This window comes from Vidua macroura, chromosome 2 (assembly GCF_024509145.1).
Source record: "Vidua macroura isolate BioBank_ID:100142 chromosome 2, ASM2450914v1, whole genome shotgun sequence".
Classification (NCBI taxonomy): domain Eukaryota; kingdom Metazoa; phylum Chordata; class Aves; order Passeriformes; family Viduidae; genus Vidua; species Vidua macroura.
This window is the reverse complement of record NC_071572.1, coordinates 73,522,718-73,540,684: the sequence shown is the minus strand read 5'-3', so window position 1 is coordinate 73,540,684 and position 17,967 is coordinate 73,522,718. Positions and strand designations below refer to the sequence as shown.

Sequence of the window (17,967 nt, the reverse complement as noted above, 5' to 3'; positions counted from 1 at the left end):
TGGCTTTGCCTTTAGAAGGCAAAAGTAAAACCCTACATATTTTGGGTTTATTCACCAAAGTGTTGAAACAACAGAAGCAGAGTACTAAGTTGTGGGATTTTTTTTTTCAGGATTGGTGCTGATATCGTTCTCATAAATTTGACAAGCACATATAAAACTCAGTCTGCCTTAGTAGCCTACATAATTTGAGATCTGGTTTTAATGTTTCATTGTTTATAAAAGGCTGTGCAGAATGCACAAAGACCACAATAAATCTATTTTTCTTGTTGCTCTTTTGTCAGATTATGCTATTTGCTAGCACTTAGCCTCTCACTGTAAATCCCTCAGAAGTCTGGGTTGCAGAACATCTGGACGTAGTTATGATTTTTTCTAATGATGCTGATCTTTCTTAGCAAAGAAAGATTAGTTTGGGATTAAAGGTTGTCTTCCTATTCCTTTCAGAGGAATTCTATGCAAAGGAATTTGCATGCATAACACTTTCTTTGCATTCCTTAAGCCCTCCTCTCTGCTAAAAGGGAGTCCACTGGATTTCCTGTGTTTTTTTTGAAGTTTCCATCTGTGCAATAAATTTTCGTGGCAAGGTCAAGATAGCTGGAGCTACAGAGTTGGCTTCTGTGAGAAGCTGCCAGAAGCTTCCCCCATGTCTGATACAGCCAATGCCAGCTGGCTCCAAGACACTGATGGCCAAGGCTGAGCCATCAGTGATGGTGGTAGAGCCTCTGGGACAACATGGTTAAGTGGGATGAAAAAAACATGAACAACTCCAGCCAGAGAGAAGAGTGAGGATATGTGGTAGGAACAGCCCTGCAGACACCAAGGTCAGTGCAGAAGGAAGGGCAGGAGGTGCTCCAGGTGCCAGAGCACAGATTCCCCTGCAGCCCCATGGTGCAGACCATGGTGAGGCAGGATACCCTCCTGCAGCCCATAGAAGTCCATGGGGGAGCAGAGATCCACCTGCAGCCCATGGAGGACCCCAGAACAGGTGGATACCTGAAAGAAGGCTGTGACCCCAAGGGAAGCCCACGCTGGAGCAGAGTCCTGGTAGGACTTGTGGCCCTATAGGGAAAGGAGCCCATGCTGGCGTAGGTTTGCAAGTGGGACTGGTGACCCCAGAGCAGACCCATGCTGGAGCAGTTTGTGAAAAACTGCAGCCTATGGGATGGACTCAAATTTGAGAAGTTCATGGAGGGCTCTCTCCTGTGGGAGGAACCCCACACTGGAGCAGGGGAGAGTGAGGACTCCTTCCTCTGAGGGGGAAGTAGTGGCAGAGATAACACATGATGAACTGACTGCAACCCCCATTCTCTGTCCCCCTGTGCTGCTGTGGGGAAGAAGGTAGAGAAAATTGGGAGTGAAGTTAAGCCTTGTAAGAATGGAGTGGTGGGATGGAGGTCTTTTAAGATATGAGTTTATTTTCTCAGTATCATGCTTTGATTTGATTTTATTTGATTGGTAATAAATTAAAATAATTTCCCCATGGCAAGTCTGTTTTGATGTGGTGATAATCAGTGAGAGATCTCTCCCTGTCCTTATCTGGACCAACGAGCCTCTTGTTATACTTTCTGTCTCCCATTCAGTTAGAGAAAGGAGTGATGGACCCAGCCAGGGTCAAATTACCACATTCTGATATATTGAAAATACTTATCTGAGTTTTGCACGTGTAGCTGTATCCTTATGGAAAAGCATCAGGTCTTTTTCCTTCATATTCCATTTGCTTTATTTCCTGTTTCTATTTATTGACTCTGCTTGAAACAGGTTTCCAGATTTGTTTGTTTTGTTGTACAGACTCTTGGTCCTTCCACCTCAACTCCACTGACTTGCCTTGCGCTATCTTGATTTGGAAATATTTTCCTATATATAGGAATAGTTTCTAGGAAGGAAAATCTAAACTGCATAAACACTTCCAGGCTTTTGCTCACTGTAACTGCACCATGCCAGGATTCTGCCTATCATGACAGGCTCAGTGAACAGCTGGGTACAAGCTCAGTGTTATTGAACTTCTTTCAGAGGAGCAGACAAAACACCGAAGGGCTGGATGGAAGGGATGCAGAGAAAGGCTCTGTGTCTCCGTGTAAATCAGCACTGCTCCCCTGCTGGGCTGCTGCCTCCTCTTCCAGAGCACAGGGCCCGAGCAGAGCTCTCCATGCACAGAGATGGGCCTGTGCACACTGTCAGAGAGAACATCCCAAAATCTGGGATTGGTACCTGAATGACAGTGAGTCAGGAGGGGATGGGGAAGTAACAAAAAAGGGGATGTGATAAAACGTGGTAAAATAATGGCCATCCAAGGTACGATAGATTTGGGAGTCCCTCTTTTCCCAGCCTTTGTGATAGGAGAAAAGAAAACTGTGAAAGTGGAAAGCTTTCAATTCAAAACTGAGAGAGGAACCATTTTCATACAGTGAATAAGGAGATCCAAGGACTGATTGCCAGAGGAAGTCAGAGAGTACAAGGAAACAGGGAGGTTTAAAGACAGACCAGGCACATATCTGAGCAATGAGAACATCCAGGCTGGTAACAGGCAATGCTGAAAGTGTTACCACAGGAGGAGAGAGCATCCCATTGTGTGTGAGAAGAGAGAGCAAACCAATGTCAGGCACTGAGAGAATGTTATGTGATCCTGATGGATATTGGATTGCCCCTCAGCGCCACAGGGGTTAACCAGCCTTTTCTCTACCTCCAAAGCATCTGGCAGAGGGAGGTGATTGAGCTAGACACATCACTCCCACCTGAAAAAAAAATAGCAGCATTATCATTTGCCTAGGAAGATGCTGGTACCACACTGGACTGTCTTGCCTTATGTTGGTTCTGCTCCGGGGTCTGCCTGAAATTGCACGGGATGGTTGAAGCAGACAAGTCTACCTTGCAGCTCTGCTGCACTTCTCTAGGATTAAGTGGAGAAAGGGGTGTCATTTTCAGTAAAATACGTGGATAGCTGAGTAGCTAAAGAGCTGTGGAGTCCAGACATGCTCCCTGGAGTGGGCTAGTTGTGACTTTTGGGTGTTGCTGTGCTACCTGCAGTCTAAGGATACCTGAGTGCATTCACTACCTGAGTGCCTGAACCTTTTGGGGAGGGAAGATGAGAGCCACACAGTAAGAAGGTCTGTTCATGTACCTGCTGAAATAACAAAAAGCTGTTCTGGCTGTGGTGACCTTCTCTCAAGTCAAGAGAATCTTCCATCCTGAACATGGAGCAGCCTCAGCATGGGGACCCATATGGGAGAAATCACCCATGTGGCTCTCACTACTAAGTGTTTCTTCTGGGGTTGCATTCAATGGCTGCTCAAGAGCAGTACCACAGCCCTCCATGGCTGTTCAGAGGGGACGTGAAGAGCATTCTCTGACTGCATGAAACCTAAACACATTGAAGGTCTTGAGGGGTAGGGCCTGGCAGACTCATGCTTACATTTCTAAGTACATCCTTAGCAGGAAGAGAGTGACAAAGAACCATAATGCCACTTGTAGATCTTTCAGGAAAATGTGAGGATTAAAGAAATAAAAGAATGAATGAAAAAGGACAGTCAGATGAGAAAAAAAAAAAAAAAAAAAAGAAATGCAGCAAAAAGGAGAGACTGAACCTGTGATTCTTCCTTCTCCAGTGGCATTTAATTTCCCCTTCCCCACTGTGAAAATGTCAGAAACGAACAGGCAACTTCAGTAAAACAGAACTGAAAGAGAAAGAGAAGGCAGCAAAAGCCTTAGAAACGGATTCACACAGGCAGAGGTACACCCAGCTCTGTCAAATAGGCATACTCCTCCACAAGCACACACAAGGGTCAGAGGAATTTTTCATCACATGAATTTATTTTAAGTTCTAAAATGAGTTCCTAATAAGTTAAAACGCTCAAAATGTGCAACAGGGCCGTGAGCAGGGCAGTGCAGGGAGAGGGAGAGGAGAAGACAGTGAGCATGGGGGAAAAAATACTGTCAGAACTGCAGGGGAGATGGATTCCAGCTATGTCCTGCATCCAAGTGTTCCACCAGAGAAAGCCTGAGAGAGAGGCTGTGAAGGAGGGGCAAAGAGTGGGACAGAGATGTGGCACCAAAGCAGGCAGTAGCTACTGGCTCAAAAACTCCCAACAGCTCCAAGGCATCTCTGCTGCTGGCCACCTGACTGCAGTGGTGAGTCTGCCTTGCCCTGGCTGCAGCTTCCAGCCCCTCTGCAGGTACAGAGCTCCCAAGGTCCCCTGCATTGCTCATGCCATCCCTAGCCCCTCCTGAGAGGTCTGCATGGTGCCCATCTCTCTCTGTGTGGCACAGAGTTTCATCCTCCCATGCAGACTAGCCCCGATGCCCCTGCTTCCATCAGCACTCTGTTTGCTGGGTCTTCCCTTTCTGCTTTTCCTCCATGGGCTTCCATGGCACATTGACTGCAAACATCCCTTCCAGTGCTGGGAAGGCAGGAGTCCGTGCCTGAAAGGGAAGCAAGAGGCTACATCAGACTTGGGAGAGAGACTGAATGGCACGAGTCTGGGCTTCTCCCTGCCATGGAAGACAGTCCCAGTGCTTGCAACCAGAAGGCTCCCATTCCTTCCCAGAGCCAGGGAAAAAAGATACTCTCTGAGACATGCAATTTCTTCTAGGGAAGGCTAGCTCAGCACGATCCTTCTTGGTGTCATGGGCATAAGGAATAACAAAGACAGGACATGGCTAAGGGAGAGCAAGACTGGTCTGGACAATGGTCAGGCCATTGTCAGGTTTGATGGTATGTCAGATTGTACAACACCTTTTTGGAGAGGTAATAAAGGCATGAAGGCTTGGGCAAAATGACATAAGAACAAATTAAAGACAGAACCACTATCACAAGTGACTTTCTAGACAGTGAAAGGGGTAGATCTCAGGGCTCCTGATGGCAGGATAGGGTTACACACAGACAGTACAGCAAGGATGAGATTAGAGAATGGCATGGTAGGTGTGATCTCAGCTAAGAGGAAGGGACTGGGGTTTGCTGACAGGTTTCTGCCAGGCTGAAGGGAAATGAAAAGCTCAAGTCTTCAAAGACCAGTCATTATTGGCACAGAGGATGTGAAAGTGCTAATGAGTTAGGCAGCTGATAAAGTTGAGGAGCCTCATTTGGAAGAAAGAGGATGAGAATATCATGTAAGACACAGATATTTTAGGAGAAGGCAGCACTACCCTGAGTGACAGGATCAATGAAATGCAACAGTAGCAATCAGACATTGATAGGATCAGGGGACAGGAATAGGAATCTCTAATGTGTGGGCAACAGCCCATCGTGTGTGCATGATACACCGCGGGGAGTGTCCAGTTTCCAACCAGCGCAGGAACAGCAAATGCAGTCTCAGAGGATGCCAGCAGAGAGAGAGAGAGAACCAGAGAAGAGCTGATATCTCTACTCGAGGCACCACTCATTTCACTCTGAGGGAGGACGAGCCCAGCGGGGAGCCTGTGCAGAGAAGGGTGTGAATCACAGAACCAGAGGGTGGTCGGGGTTGGAAGGACCTTTGGAGATGATCCAGTCCTGCTAAAGCAGGGCCATCCAAGGCCAGTCAAGGAACACCCATGGACAGAGGAGCCATGCTTGCCACACGGGAGTCTGGCTTGCTCAGCACAGTGGGGCCATGGGGGCGTATGCAAGTGCTTTGATGTGGTGAATATCCTGGTGGGATGAGAGCTGTGCTGAGCAAACAGCTGGACACCCATTTCCTGCTAGCTGAGGCTTTACAGGTACACTGTCAAGGGGTTCCAGTCCAAGGTTTTGGGCCAGAAAGGTTGGTTCTGATCATCTTGCCCTGGACTTGCACACTTTAGAGAGTCTCACAGAAAGTGTAGATTTCTGCCTCATTTTATCCTTTACCATCAGTGCTGATTAAGGACGGATGACGAAGAACCTGTCACGAGCTGCTCTTGCACTACCCACAGTGGTTTTTTAAAAATTTCCACCTTGCTTCTTTTGTGATGCTGCCTGCCTTCAGTCTCCAGCCACTGGGACTTGCTAAGACTTTTCATTAATTTTGTCACATCCCTCATCTTCAGCTCGAGGCAGTTTCAAGGCTCCCAGCTCTTTCACCAGGGTAAGCTCTTCCAAACTTATCTCGCTCTGATCGCCCAGCCCCTTCCCCGCTAGAATTGTCATCGTGGGCTCTTTCCATGAGGCTAAGTAGGAGGCAGCTGCATCACAGCTACTCCCAAAAGATGGCCCTTGTCTGCAAAAGGAAACCCTGAAGGATGATTTTGCCATGTTATTAATTTGCAGAGCAATAATATGAAAACTTCAGAGAAAGAGTCTGTCTTGTTTGCACAGTTTTTTCCAGTGACATGCTCGGGAAGGATTAGTCCTGGTCTGGTCTTGAGGTTATGGACACTTACCCTTTTTTGTAGGGCCAGAGCCACAACACAAACGGCGAGCAGGAAAAAGAGGGTGAGTGTGAGCCCAAAAGTAATCTGCCCACTTAAGATAGAGGGAGCGCTGGAGATCTGGGCACCTGTGAGGAGGAACCACAGTTAGGAAGGAAGGGATGGTTGATTTTGCATGAAGGGAAGGGTGGGACTGCACAGCAACAGGCCAAATAGGAAAGAGGTAGGCAGGGAACTGGAAGGAGCAGCATGAGGAAGTGGTGAAAGCTAAGAGGGGATGACAAGAAGATGGGATTCAAGTGGTCCAAGGGGAGAAGGACAGGATGAGGTTGAGAGAGGAAAGGGCACCAGAGAGCTAAGTAGGGTGAGGAGAAGAAGAGGTTGTTTGCAGACCCATGGAGGACAGTACCTGTGATCTGCAGGTCATACTCCACTGCTCCCAGTCTGCCTTCTGGGCCATGCACACTGCATTCCCAGGTGCCCATGTCCTTTTGTGACACTTGGGCTATTTCCAAGGTAGGTCCCATCCGGGAACTGTGGCCCTCCAAGCTACAGGGAGTAGCCACAGCCAGCTTGCTCTTAGTGGGGGCTGAGTCAAGGTGAGTCCACTGGAAACGCTCATGTCCCTGGGAGTGCGTGAGGCTGCAGATGAGCAGCAAACGATTCCCCTCAGAAACTGGTCCTTGGATGCTTGGAGTCACTGTGGCAAAGGGAAAAAAGTAACCTCAGGAAAGCCTACAGGCATGTCCACATCTCTTCCTCATCCATTCGTCTTCTATTGCATCTTTTCTTTATTACTTCCTCTAAATTATTTTCTTTGTCTTTCTCATTCTTAAGAGGAATAATCAAGTCACCCAGGAAAGCCCCTGATACCAGCAGAATCCAATGCAGTGCAATGCCCTGAATAGAGATCTTGCTTCCTGCCCCAGAGTGGGAACCCATGACCAGGAGCTACCCATGCTCATTGCACAGGTATGTGGGGATGTTTATCTGCAGTGAGGGACCCCAGTCTCTCCTCTCACCTGAAAGCACGGCCAAGGTCACATTCCTGCTGATTGTCCTGCGTCCCACAGAGACAGCACAGCGGTACTGCCCTGCATCACCCGGCCCCACCGCGGGGAGATGCAGGAGGAAGCTTCTGCTGCTCAGATTCTGGAAGATGCCCCTGTCTTTCAAATGTCCTCCTGCAAGATGGCTCCAGTGGGCTGCCACCACACTCATCCCAAAGGCTCTGGGAAGGTAGCTCAGACTGCACGGTAGATTGGCTGCAGAGCCAGCTGCTGCATAGACCACAGGGTTGGTTGGGCCATCAAAACCTGAGCCAGGGAAAGAAGACAATGTGGAGTGGTGCCTGGAAAGAGCTCCTCAGGGAGATGACTGACCTGGGAAGTGAGGACAAGGTGGGAGCTGGAGCCACCGGGGTTAGTCAGTCACAGCAAAGGGATAAGGTTCGGGATGCTGGGGTATCAACACAGAGCTTGAGCTCACCTAGAATTTGCAGGTTGAATGTGGCAGAAATGATCTCCTTATCAGAGTACCGAAGCTGGCAGCGCCAGGAGCCCGCATCACTCATGGCTGGATGGAGGATGGAGAGAGTCCCGGACAAGGAGCAGAAGGTCCTGGAGGTGGGGCCCGAGTGCTCCTTGTGGAACCAGCATGTCTCCACAAGGCTGGCCCGGTGGCTGGAGTTGCAGCTCATCAGGAGCAGCTCACTTTCTATCACAGGACTGGGTGGACTAAGGGTCACTGCAAAAAGAAGGGTTTGGGTTGGGCAGTGAGCTAAGGTCATAGGGAAGCTACCAAAGCAGCCCTTTGTGCCTACGCTGTCCTAACTTTATCCCTCAGGTAGCTCTCCCTTCAGAGCTGAGGGCAGACAGCAGGAAACTGCACTTTCCAGAGGGTGCTGCCTGTGCTCTCACCTGCCCTGCCAAACACAGCATCCCCACCCAATCCCACCTTTACAACCTCCCTGGTCCTAAAATCAACATTCCCCAGGTTTTCCATCCTCTCCTACCTGTGATCACCCCCAGCTCCACGTGGCAGCTGTGCACCTCTGTCTTGTATTTCACCTGTGCCTCATACAGCCCAGCGTCCTTGCTCCGGACAGGGATGATCCGCAGGGAGAAATTGCCGTTGCGTAAGGTGGAGTCCTGGAGCGACACCCGGGGCTTCATGAGTTGTGCTGTCTTCTGGAGGCCCGAGTCCCCAACTTCCAGCACCACCTGTGGCTCCTGGTGCACACTGGAAGCAGGACAAGTGAGTGGCTCATGCCAGAGGCAAACACAAGATCAAGATGAGGGCAGGAAGGAGGGAATACGGGGAAGGAAGAAATATGGGGAAGGAGAGAACATGGGGAAAGGAGAAAAAGGGCTCAAAGGGCCTCCAACCCCCCCATTCCCCTAGGAAGGATTCGTATCTCTTTTGGCCCTGGCATACCTTCCCCCATGCCTCTTCCACAGCACAGATATCTTGTCAGGCAGCTGCTTTGAGCTCTCCCTTGTCTTTCTGGGGCTCAAGTGGCAGGGCAGCACGGCTGAACTCCCTTCTCTGACCCACACTTTCTGCTCCCTGCTTCTCCCCTCTGATAATCCTGGTAGGATGTGGCCAGCTGTAACAAGATGGAGAGTTGAGCAAAGAGAGGCATTCAATATTATCCCACTCTGGGGTGGGGATGACATCTTTGCCAGGGTGGATTAGAATACAGCATGATATCTGGCCACCTTCTGTGGAGTTGGAAGTGCAGAAATTCTCCCTTCCAGCCTTTCCAGGAATCAAGTAATACCCAGACTCAGATTACTGAGCTACTCTGCCCCCTCCCCCAATATGTTCAGTCCCTCTTACCAGTGAAAGGCAGCAGAGTGAAGATGAGGAACAGCACCAGGGACACTGGCCTCATGGTGGCATCCAGGAGAGGGATGCTTCTCACTCAACTCTGTGCTTAAGGAGGTCCAAAGCTTGAAGAGGTCAGCAAAAATGAGGCATGGGCAAAGAAGGTTGTTAAAATGGGTGGGTGAGCACAGAAGGGTCAGTGGGATGTGCTTGCTGTCATGCTCCCCCTCTCTCTCTCTCTGATCAAAGCATTTCCCTAAATGCCTTTATATTGCAGGTGGGCAGTGAGTTTCCTCATATCACTAAGAAGATGCGTCACGACCAAGAAACCAGTACGAGCCCGGGTCACGTGAGGGCAGAGGAGGGAGGGACCAGAGACACTGCTCTAAGCATCTTTTAGTGGAAATTCTTTGGGTCGCTCTTGTTTTTCTTACAAGTTTCGCTTCTATATAGCCAGTGGAAAAAGTGTAGAAGACACTTCCCAGCAAGTACCCTTCATGTTTTTCTTTCATCTCTTACCTTTTTTGGTTTGATCTTCCCGTCTCTTACAGATTCTCTCTAATTCTTTCAGGGCTTTTGAGAATATGTTGGTCTTTTTTCTGCTGTTCTTTCTTTTGTTGGTTTTCTTATTATTGTAATTTCCCCCCCCCCCCCCCTTCTTTAATCTTTCAAATGTGCTGATTTCTTGGGTTTTTCTAATTGGTCAATTCACAGGCAGCAGGAGAAAAGGCTAATGTTCCATGCTAAGCTCCAACCAGGACACATGTGACTCATCAATCTAGAGTCCAGGGCTAGTATGGGACACACTTGAAGTGGTCCAAAGAGACAGAGGAGAGCATCCAGAGAGAAAAAATGAGCACTCAAAAGAGGGGCTGTGTGCTGTGGCACTCTGAGGAGTGTGAGGAAGGAAGCCTCCTGCTCCAGCAGCTCTGGAGGAAACCCACTCGAGCTCATGTGCTGAGGGGGCTCATCCTAGCCCCCAAGCAGCTGCTGACCTTTGCACAGGGCAATACATTTCCATCCACGTGCCTCATCCTGGGCCCCCTTTTTGTCTCAGAGAACCCCCACTGTTGCGGTTCACAGTTTCCAGCTACCCACTGGCTCTGACTCTTTCAGATTATCAGCCCTTCACGATGAGTGTCAGACACCCAAGCCCCTCGGTGGCTCATCCACCAAGGGCTTGGGCTTTTTCTGAGGCTGAGGGAAGGGAGGTGACTCATAGTGGCTGCTTCTTGACTGTAGAAGGAATTCTTGCTTGCTCTCTAATTTTTCTAGCTGTGTGGCGAAGGTGGAGGATAAAAGAGAGCCAGTGCTACACTTCCCCTCAGCAGAGCTCTGTTGTAGGGACAGCTCTCAGGTCTTTGATCCCACGTGGCTCTTCAGCCTCCTGAGTAGTGGGACTGGTGTTCAGGTGTAACCTTGTGTGCCTCCATGCCCCTGAGGGACTGCTCTGTAGTGGCCCTTCATGCCGTCTTGTGTGACACAGCCCGGGGGATTGCATGGGAGAAGAAGAGACAAGTGAAGATGAGGGAGAACTTGTGACAGTTGTCAGGAGGTGTTTTTTCCTCCTGTTCAAGAAAAACAGTTTGTGGTGACCAGTTCAAGCAGAAAACATCAACCTCTCTTTCCCTTGAATCAGCAGCGCAAGAATGGTGTGAGTGTGTGGGTGCAGATGAGAGAGGGAGAGGAGGGAGTTGGAACTGTGGTGGAGAGGCACGTACAGCTCCACAATCCAGCACCCTCTGCTCCCCTTCTCCTGGCTTTTTTCAGGGGACACACCAAGCTCACTGCTCTCCCCCTTCATTTCAACCCTCCCTGCACTCGTAGCCTTGGCACACTGGCACTGTCCCCCTCTCGCCCCCCAAACCATCCTTAGTGGAATCCGTACTCTGGGAAATGCTTGCCTCTTGTAGGGACCAGCAAAGGAGGCGATGTGTTTCCATCCTGCTGCCGCTTCCTCCAGAGGCGGTCCCACGGGACTGATGGACAGCCCGGGAAAATTACGGGCATTGCCTGGCACTGGGGGGGGCATTTGGGGCCCAGGGCTTATTGTGCTGAGTGAGCACGTTGTGAAATGAAGGTTTTGGAGGCTCCATTTTACTCAGCACCAGGCTATCTTTAGCAAAGACACTGTGACGTTTGTGTCTAACGACCCACTTTAAATGCTGACTCCTCGAATGGCATTTTCGTCATCTCCCAGAACAGGACCCCGGCGCAGAGATAACAGTGGCCGGAGGAAGACCAGCATGGGAACGCCTTCTCAGAAGCGCCTGTGTGAGTCCCTTGGGCAGTGGGACTCCGGCAGAGCCATGGGGAATGACAGGCAGGCTACAATGGGAGTGGGCAGGGGCAGGGAGACAGGAGCCCAGCTCACGAAATGCTCCTTGGTCTGTGCCAGGCATTAGTAGCTCCAGCCAGGTTCCAGGCACACCCACAGCAGACACCTTGTGCACAGCCTTAGTACATCGCTTTTCTTGTCTGTCTTGGCATGTCTTACAGATGCAAACTAGCCTGACCAAGAAAAATAGGAACAGAAAAAACACTGTCCTGCAGTATCATCAAGTTAGTGTCGCTGAAGGAATCTTTTGTTGAGTTTCCAGATTGCTGTGATACTGTATTTTCCTCTGAGACATTCCACTTTCACGTTTTGGTCCTTGCAGCATCAAGTCTGAAGCTGGTCACAATCTTCTGCTTTTATGCTGACTTTCTGAGGTACTCCAGAATTTATTTGCAAACTATAGCTGATCTAAGAAACAACTTGTAGTGACTTGTAGCCTGGGTTATCGGCTGGTCTGGGTGTTCCTGAGATAGAGCGCTCAACAGAAGGACCTCGTGTAAAACGTCCTGATTGCTGTTTGCCCAGTGCAAAAGCAAACACAGCAAGCAAAAACAAGTTACCTACTAATAAGAGATAACTAATAACTCCATGGCAAGGGACTGTAAACAAAAAGCAGCCACACCTGGGGAAACAGAAGGGAAAGTCTGGCAGGGATGTGGTGTGAGCAAGAGCTGCTGGGCAGGTTGGTACTCAACAGGCACCTGCATAGGGAGCAGTGTTTCCAGGGATCAGAATGGGATTAACTGCAAGACTTCTGGCACTGACTAGGAAGCTTAGGGAGCTAAAAGACATTTAAGGTCAGCTGCAGAGGGGAAGGAGTGGAGCTGCCCCTCTCTGGGCACTCGGACAGATGCAGTGGTTCCCAAGCCACCACCACTGTGCTGCGGCAGGGTCAAGCAGCAGAATACCGCAGCAGAAAGAGGCAGTGCCCACGTCTTTGCAGGCTTTGTGTGAAATGCAGAGTGGGGAAACACATGGAAATAGCAGCCCTGGGGTAGAGGGATAAAGCCACTCTATCCAAACAGAGGGCCATGGTGGTTTCTACCAAGGCACCAACCCAAGACGCATTCTGTGTACGAAACTGAGGGTGGGTACAAACTTCCTTTTTTGAGGGAGGAAGTGGTTGGTCCAGTCTTCCTTCTGTCCCTCTGTGATACCTGGAAGCAGCAAATTATCCCCCTAGGGGCGGGATATACCACATGCCAGAGAGACCCATTCACCTGTGGTGACGATCCCAAAAAGGAGCGAGGAGAAGAGGATTGGAAAGGAGAAAGTTCACATCACTCAGCAGATCTGGGTGAAACCAAAATGTGCCCCTGCATAATTTCTTGGAGTAGGAAGAGTGACTGGATGCCGGACTGGGAGGCTTTTCTGAGAGGGCCCTTTTTAGAGGGTTTGCTGGATGGGCAGAGCCTGAGTCACCACAGGTCTCTGAGATGGTGCCGAGGAGAATCTAGTGGTGGCCTGCTTCCCAGAATCCAACAGGAACACCTTTAGGAAAACATAGCTTTACGGGGTTTTTGGACAAATCTGCAGCCTCTTTCTCCAGTGCTATAAGGCAAGCACCCTTTGTATGACAGTCCTCAGCAGACAGCTGAATATCCCAGAGAAACCTGAATTAGAAAGTCAGGAACAGCACTGGGAGGTGCTGACTGAAGTCGTGGGCTGCATTTCTGCTAAAACAACCCTGTGATTTAATTACTGAAGCGAATCTGCAGCATTCATGGGCATGTTTGGCAGCTGGCAACTTGTATCTGGCCAGCATTCACTGTGGAGAAGTGTGTAACTATTCTCTTTCAAAAGATCCTTCCTGCAGGGAAGATGGGGTGCTGCAGGATCCCCTTCAGTCATCCAAAACTGGATATGGTGATGGCTTATCAGTACCTTGGCCAGTATTTAGTTAAGTGATCTCTCTTTGATGCCACAGCCCCTGTGTTTTGCAACACAGAGGGTGAGGTGGATTAACTACAAAAATCCCTGCAGCAGGCTAGGTTACATTTTGACTCATCTCTCATTGCAGCATTCATGCTTTTAATCCAATGGAAAAATATGCAATAGCCTCCCAAACATCCCAGGGCTGCAGTGGGTTTTCTCAAGAGCAAAGAGGTACCCAGGAGCTCAGCACATGGTGGCAAGGCGGTGTCAGGACAGGCTGTGAGGCTGATGCTGGACATGCAGTGAAACCAGGGCACCCAGATTCCTCCAACAGACTGCAAAAAAAGCCCCTTCTTAGGTGTGGCTTCTTTGGTTTTCAGTCTCTTCACAGTTTTGCAGGGAGACTGTACAACTGCTTTTCCTAGAGATTTTTTGGCCTATGGGACCTCCAGAACAGATGTGGGTTGTGTCTGCTGGTCTTAAGACCCAGCAGCAGATCTGGGGAAACAATAATATTTCTCCTGATGCCGAGAGAGAAAGTTTGATCCACATATTTCAGGCTCATATCCCCACTGCTGCTGTTTCTCTCAATTGACAAAACAGAATCCCCTCAGAAAAAAAGCCACTACAAAAGGATGTGTCTTCTGCTCCTGGGGCTCAAATCCTTTCTGTGCCCTACTCTGGGTAGTACCATGGCTCTCTCCAACACAGAAGAGGCACCTTGGTCATGCCTCAGATGCTGTTGTTCAGGGCATGGAGGGGTCTGGCTCTAGGCTTAGTTGCATGTGTCCTCAGGAGCCGCGAAAAGTCGATGTGCTCCATATACTGTGTTTTCATGGTGCATCGTGGCAGGAGAACAGGAGCCCATGTCTCATGGTGCACTGGATCTCTGGAAGCTGCAGGCAAACAGTAAATAGTGAATATGTTGTTTCTTTCTTAGTGGGAAGGCTAGATATGGAAAATGTAGGGTAACTAAAGGAGCATATGATGCTATGAGAAATCATTTGCAGACGAGTACAGCCACAGGGAAGGTTGCTGTGGGTGATGGCACAGCAAGGAAGAGCACAGCAGTGCTCCTCCAGAAGAGTCCTGAAGAGAACAAAGTCTCTGATTTGGTGATCCCCAGCCACTTGGCTCTGAACAAAAAATTGCTAGGGAAGTAGATGGTGCATTTTTAAACTCAAAGGGCTCATTGTAAATCAAAATGGATTTATTCCTTTATAGTTTAGTTTTCAGCTGGATCAATTCTCTGCTGCTCATCAGTGTTGACAAAAGAGAGGCAGCAGGAGAGATGAAAGGGAGGATGGGATTGCCCCTCTCTGCAACACTACACATTTTTGCTGGGTTAACAGGATTGTGTGCCAGACTGTAATTCAGAGGGTGCTGGCAGCTGAGCTGTTTTTTCAATTTCCTCTCCACTTGGCACCTCATGGCAGGTAGCACCCTGTATACTTCGGCAAAATATCTTCTACTACCTCACTAAGAAAAAGCCCCACAAAACCAAATAAACTCTCTTGTTTGTTAGTCACAGCATCACAGGAAGATTCAGGTGGGAAGGCACCTCTGGGTCTCCACTCCACCCCTCTGCTCCCAGCAGGGTGATTCTCAGACTAGACTGGGTTGCTCAGGGGCTGGCCCAGGTGAATCCCGAACACCTCCAATTGTGGATAATCACTGCTTGCTGAGCTTTTGCCTTTAGCACTGCAAAGAGACCTGGCTAGCTCTGGAGTATCCCCCCTCTCACCATGCTGGAAGATGACTGGCGCATCCAACAGGCTTTCCTGATTCACCCTCAAAGGAGGCTGGGACCAAAGAGTTGGAACTACAAATGGACCTTATAATTCCCAGGAAAGGGTGGGGTCTCCTGTGTCACAATGAGGGCTGGGAGAGACCTGGGTTCCCAAAATGGAAAGCAAACTGAAAGTTGGTCACTGGGGTGCAACTGAGGCAACGGGGAGTAAACATGGGTCTAAGCTTGATTTTTTTTTTTTTACTTTTTTTTTTTTTTTTTTTTTTTTTTTTTTTTGGTGCCATTTGTAATTTTTCCTGGTTCTTAGAAGTTTCTGTTTGCAGACATCAGATCCCATTCTCCAGGAGGAGTACACTCTGAGCAGCAGTTCTCTCCACTGTAACAGGTTTCTCTGCCAGGTTTTCCTCTGAAAGCCACGAAAGAACATTCAAAGGGCTCTCTTTAGCTGCACAGCGTGTGAGAGAGTAGAAGATAAAACAGCTAATGCTTTTGTGTCCTGTGTAAATACTTCAGACCCTTTGCTGATGAGATGAAAGTGTCCTGGAAATTCAGACAATGTGAGCTTCCAGTGCTAGGCTGCCACAGGATTTGTTCAACATCCAAATGCCCATGGGTGTCTTGTACTGCCAAAACATGGTTAGGAGGCTTCAGAGCTCTGCAGGTGTGACTTTCTCTCCTGGCATGGTGCATATATTTGGCAAGGTTAACAGGAAGCCACTGCCTCCTAAGACCCCTGGTAAAGTCACACCTAGAATTCAAACATAACGTTCTATGTTGAGGAACAAAGTATGTGGATCACACTTCCAGAACAGAATACAGTATCCTAGGAAGACAAGATTCCAGGGAGCGAGATAGATGGTAAAATGCTGCATAAAATGGGATCTCAAAGAGTGAACAGATTGTGTTACCTCTGTTTACAGCACAAGTTACTGGAATGTGTCCATATTTCGAAAAAGGATGTGGAAAAATGGAAAAGGATTTAGAACAGTGGTACCAAAAAAAAAAAAAATCCCACTTGAGAGCCTGAGGATCTTGCTTTGAAATGAATGAACTTGAGGTGTTTGATTTCTTCTACATAATCTGAAGAAAACAGCGGTAAACTCAGGCAGCAACTTTACTGCAAACAAAAGAAAATTCATTTTATGTGTCACAAAGACTGTATAATTCTTGTAAGAGGATGATGTGGAGGCCAGGAGTATAAATGAGTTCAACTACAGATTGGGTTATTCGTGGAGGATCAGTTCCTCTCTGGTTTTCAAATATGCTGACCTGGTATGAGTGGCAGCTTAGGATCCTAAGAGACCTAAGAGTACTTGACTCTTGCACAATCCGTCTTGACATTTTTTTCCCATGAGCAGAAGATGTGAGCTAGAGACAGGCTCTCCACTCCAGCAGAGGAACACACAGATGACCAGAGGCTCTAAATTACATCCCAAAATCTGTCTGGAAAGGAGGTGCATGCTTCTCACAGAAAGGGACTAACACGGGAAGAGATCTTGTCATGGCCTTTTCACCACCTGCAGACTGTTAACACGAAAAATGGTCAATGCCATCCTCTTGTTCAGCCCCAGGATATGGGACTCTGCAGGATTAAGGAAACTGAGCCAGACAATCACCACCATAAGAATAAAACAGTATCTATTCAGATTTCTCCGGGCTTTTTCCCTTACTCACAGCCCTGAGTGGAGGGTCTCCCAAAGAGTTTGTGTGTGCCCTTTTCAAGACTTAGAAGTAAAAGCCAGCTCGTCTTGCTCTGCAAGAAAATTCCAGTGGAGGGAAAGAGTGGATGAGCATGACTGCTGAGATGAGGCACACAAGTCACAGGGAAAAGGAAGGAAAAAGCTCTTGGACTCAAATGAAGTGAGGTGGTGGTGGCACGTGGGTGTGGGGACTTTCCCCTGAGTTTGGCAGGGACTGCCTGTTTTTTCCCTAGCTACAGGTGCTCAGAGGGCTCATTTGTTCCAGCCCTGAAGGAGATACAGGGGTTTCTATGTTTTCTTCTTCTTTTTTTAATTACTATAATTTTCTTCTGTGTGTTGCTTGTTAAGTCAAAATAAAAGTCACTCTGAAGGACTGGTAACCCCAAGGGCTCTGTGTGCCCCCTGTCTGAACTGTAAAACCAGATCAGCTTGTGCAGAGGAGGAAATATGGGCAAAATGGTCCAGCCATGAGCCAAGGTAAAGTTCAGAAGCCTTAATAATGGAAAAGGAGGCTACAGTCACTCTGGCACAAGAGCAGTTATTCAAAAGGGGAAAAAAAAATAAACCAAGCCAAGAGCAACAGCATTTTCTGGTCTGTGAAAAACAAATGTTTGGGGTCAATATAAAAAATCAGAACTCCTCCAAGTGAAGTGGCATACTCATTCAAGGGTCAGAAGATGATCTGGAACCCTTCCCAGGTTCTTGAGAGTGGGATTCCACCTTACAGCTGTTTTCATGAGGAAACAGATCCAAGAGACGCTCTTCCAAGCTTGCCTTCCTGTCTCAATGCCACAGGGAAAGACAGCCCCTGGCTACATACTCACTGCCACTGGCACGGTTTCTGATAATATCGTCCTTCATGGGGTTCTAAGACAGATCAATGTAAAATTTTGGTTTAAGAGGAGGAGGAGAAAAAAAAAAGTGAGTTTGTAACTAGAATAGGGAATAACTAAAATTACTCCCATGGCACATTCCTACAAATAGCTGCCTGAGCACAACTGAGTGGATGATAAACTGTGCTGAGGGTGGAAAGGACAGAAAACTTTTAAAATTCTATTGCTGCCATGCAGAACTGAAGCTGTAGACAGTGAGAAAAACAGGCCCCTACCTCCTAAAGGTGGGACAGTCAAACTCCAGTGCTCTACCCAGGAGAACCA

General features: G+C 48.5%; 1 protein-coding gene across 1 annotated transcript; it reads right to left on the bottom strand.

The window, feature by feature from the left end:
* Positions 1–4,305: 4,305 nt before the first annotated feature.
* LAG3 (lymphocyte activating 3) lies at positions 4,306–9,226 on the bottom strand. The gene is made up of 8 exons (XM_053971800.1): positions 9,160–9,226; positions 8,755–8,926; positions 8,333–8,559; positions 7,807–8,064; positions 7,341–7,634; positions 6,728–7,018; positions 6,331–6,446; positions 4,306–4,413 (listed from the first exon to the last, which is right to left on the bottom strand). The coding sequence occupies exons 1-8, from the start codon at positions 9,212–9,214 to the stop codon at positions 4,306–4,308; spliced, it is 1,521 nt and encodes a 506-aa protein (XP_053827775.1). The 5' UTR covers positions 9,215–9,226.
* Positions 9,227–17,967: the final 8,741 nt, after the last annotated feature.

Bases quoted from the DNA above. Each gene is read 5' to 3' on its own strand.
- LAG3 (XM_053971800.1), bottom strand. From the start codon at position 9,214: ATGAGGCCAGTGTCCCTGGTGCTGTTCCTCATCTTCACTCTGCTGCCT. The intron at 8,560-8,754 runs GTATGCCAGGGC...TCCTGCTTCCAG, and splicing joins TGGAAGAGGCATGGGGGAAG to TGTGCACCAGGAGCCACAGG. The intron at 4,414-6,330 runs GTAAGTGTCCAT...CTTCCCTTTCAG, and splicing joins CTCTGGCCCTACAAAAAAGG to GCACGGACTCCTGCCTTCCC.